The 1,916-nt window shown below is 63.4% G+C and overlaps 1 protein-coding gene across 1 annotated transcript in view; it reads left to right on the top strand.

The window, feature by feature from the left end:
* Positions 1-637: 637 nt before the first annotated feature.
* HMCN2 (hemicentin 2) overlaps positions 638-1,916 on the top strand; it is a 39,962-nt gene continuing 38,683 nt past the window's right edge. The window contains exons 1-2 of the mRNA XM_009642803.1: positions 638-875; positions 1,770-1,840. Coding sequence (XP_009641098.1) covers positions 638-875; positions 1,770-1,840 — 309 coding nt within the window. The remainder of the gene's footprint in view (positions 876-1,769; positions 1,841-1,916) is intronic.

Raw genomic sequence — 1,916 nt, forward strand, 5'->3', positions numbered from 1 at the left:
GCCCGCGTGGGGGTGGCGCGGGTGGGGGCCCCCCCCCCCCGAGCCCCCTGTGGCCGCCCCTGCTCCATTGCAGACCCCCTATTCTGGGGAGAGCCCTTTGCCCAGCAGAGGGGGGGTTGCTTCCTCGGGGTCCCTTTCGCAGCTGGCCCTCCTCCCCCCTGCTGAGGGTTTGGCAGGGTTTCCCCGCAGGCGCTCAGCTGCGAGCCCCCGTGTCCTCCCCTAACCCCCAGCTCCCCCCGGCAGAGCGGGGGGCTCTCTGAGCCGGGGGGGAGGGCAGGGCCGGGGAGGGGGCCTGGGCAATGTTTCTGACAATCCTATGGGCTGCAGGACCTGCTTCCCAATCCCCGCATCCCCATCCCAGCTTCCTCCTGCTCCCACCCACCTCCCCGACGCGTCGCTGGCTCCAAAAGTCCTGGTTTCCCTCCTCCCTCCCTCCCAGAAGCTGAACGCTGGAGGAGCAGGTCCACAGCTGCGGGTGGCTGGGTGTCCCCTGGCCGGGGTCCCCCCTCTGGCCCTGCCTCACGTGTGCTCTTGCACCCCGTGTTGCTCCCCGGTGCGGGGACGGTGCCCAGGGAGTCTGGGGGAAGGAGTGGGGTGAGGACAGAAGGGGCATCCCTGGCGCCCAAAGGTCTCCCCCATGATACCACCCCATGGAGCGGTGTTCGTGGGTCTCTGGCTGCTGCTGGCCCCCAGTCTCGCCGAGCCCCCCCCCAGCACAGGGGGGGCCACCCTGGCCTTTGTCTTCGATGTCACCGGCTCCATGTACGACGACCTGATGCAGGTGATGGACGGGGCCTCGCGCATCCTGGAGCGGACGCTCAGCAGGAGCATGAAGCCCATCAGCAACTATGTGCTGGTCCCCTTCCATGACCCAGGTATGGCTGGGACAGGGCGAGGGCACGCGTCCCACGGGTGGATGGGGCTGCCAGGAGCCGGGGTGCAGTTCTAGATCGGTTTGGGGCTGAAGCCTGCACTTCTCAAGTGCCTGCACTGTCCCTGCTCTGGAATGCCCTGGTGATGGCTGAGGTGGGGATGCCAGCACGGGATGAGCCACAGCTCGAGGGCACGGTGCTGGGCAGGGGTTCCCATCCCCAAGCCACCCTGCGGGCATGCACGGGGCAAGCCCTTTCTCACCAGATTAATCCCAGTGATGCTGTCACCCGCTTGTGGGTGGCTTTTCTACCTCCAGCCTTGCCCCACTCTTCCCAATCTGATCATGGGGGGGTGTTTCTGTACAAGTCTACAGCGTTGCTTCAATAAAAGCACCACTTGCTAAGAGGTTTTGGTAATTTTACTGCAATATCAGAATCATTTCTTTCTGTCCCAGTCTTTGCCTTGGGATTTTTGTGCACACCCATAAATAGCAGCTGCTCTCCAAAAGAGCCTCAGCTCCCTACAAGCAGAGAGGAACCGAGGCTTTATTTTCAGCAGATACACTGACTTTGAATGAAAATTGCTGGAGCCGGACAGGGAAGGAGGCAGAGGCAGTAAATGGGCTTCTGCGTCACTTTGCTGGGAGCCTCCCCTAGCAGAAAAGGGTGCTGGGTTTGCAGCTCGCCCTGGCTGAGCTTCCCCAGGGCATGCTGTGCCCCTGGGCATGGTCTGCCCAAACCCACATCTTGCTTGGTGCCAAGCCAGGGTAGATGCTTAATCCTGAGTCTCCCCTTAAGGATGTTTAAGCCCGGGTGGGTGCTTGGGAGCGCTGGCACTGAAGGAGGCTGGTGCTGGTGGTCAGGGAGGCTGAGGCAGTGGTACTGGTGCACTTGCAGAGGTGGGACCTGCCACCCTCACTGCGGACCCCCGGCTCTTCCAGCGGCGCCTGCGGGAGCTCCATGTCCAGGTAGGTGTCCTCGGCCCCATGGCTCTGCTCCATGGCCGGCTTGGTCTGTGGCCCTTGGCACTTGGTGGGAAGCCTG

This window comes from Egretta garzetta, unplaced genomic scaffold, assembly GCF_000687185.1.
Source record: "Egretta garzetta isolate BGI_Z169 unplaced genomic scaffold, ASM68718v1 scaffold497, whole genome shotgun sequence".
Classification (NCBI taxonomy): domain Eukaryota; kingdom Metazoa; phylum Chordata; class Aves; order Pelecaniformes; family Ardeidae; genus Egretta; species Egretta garzetta.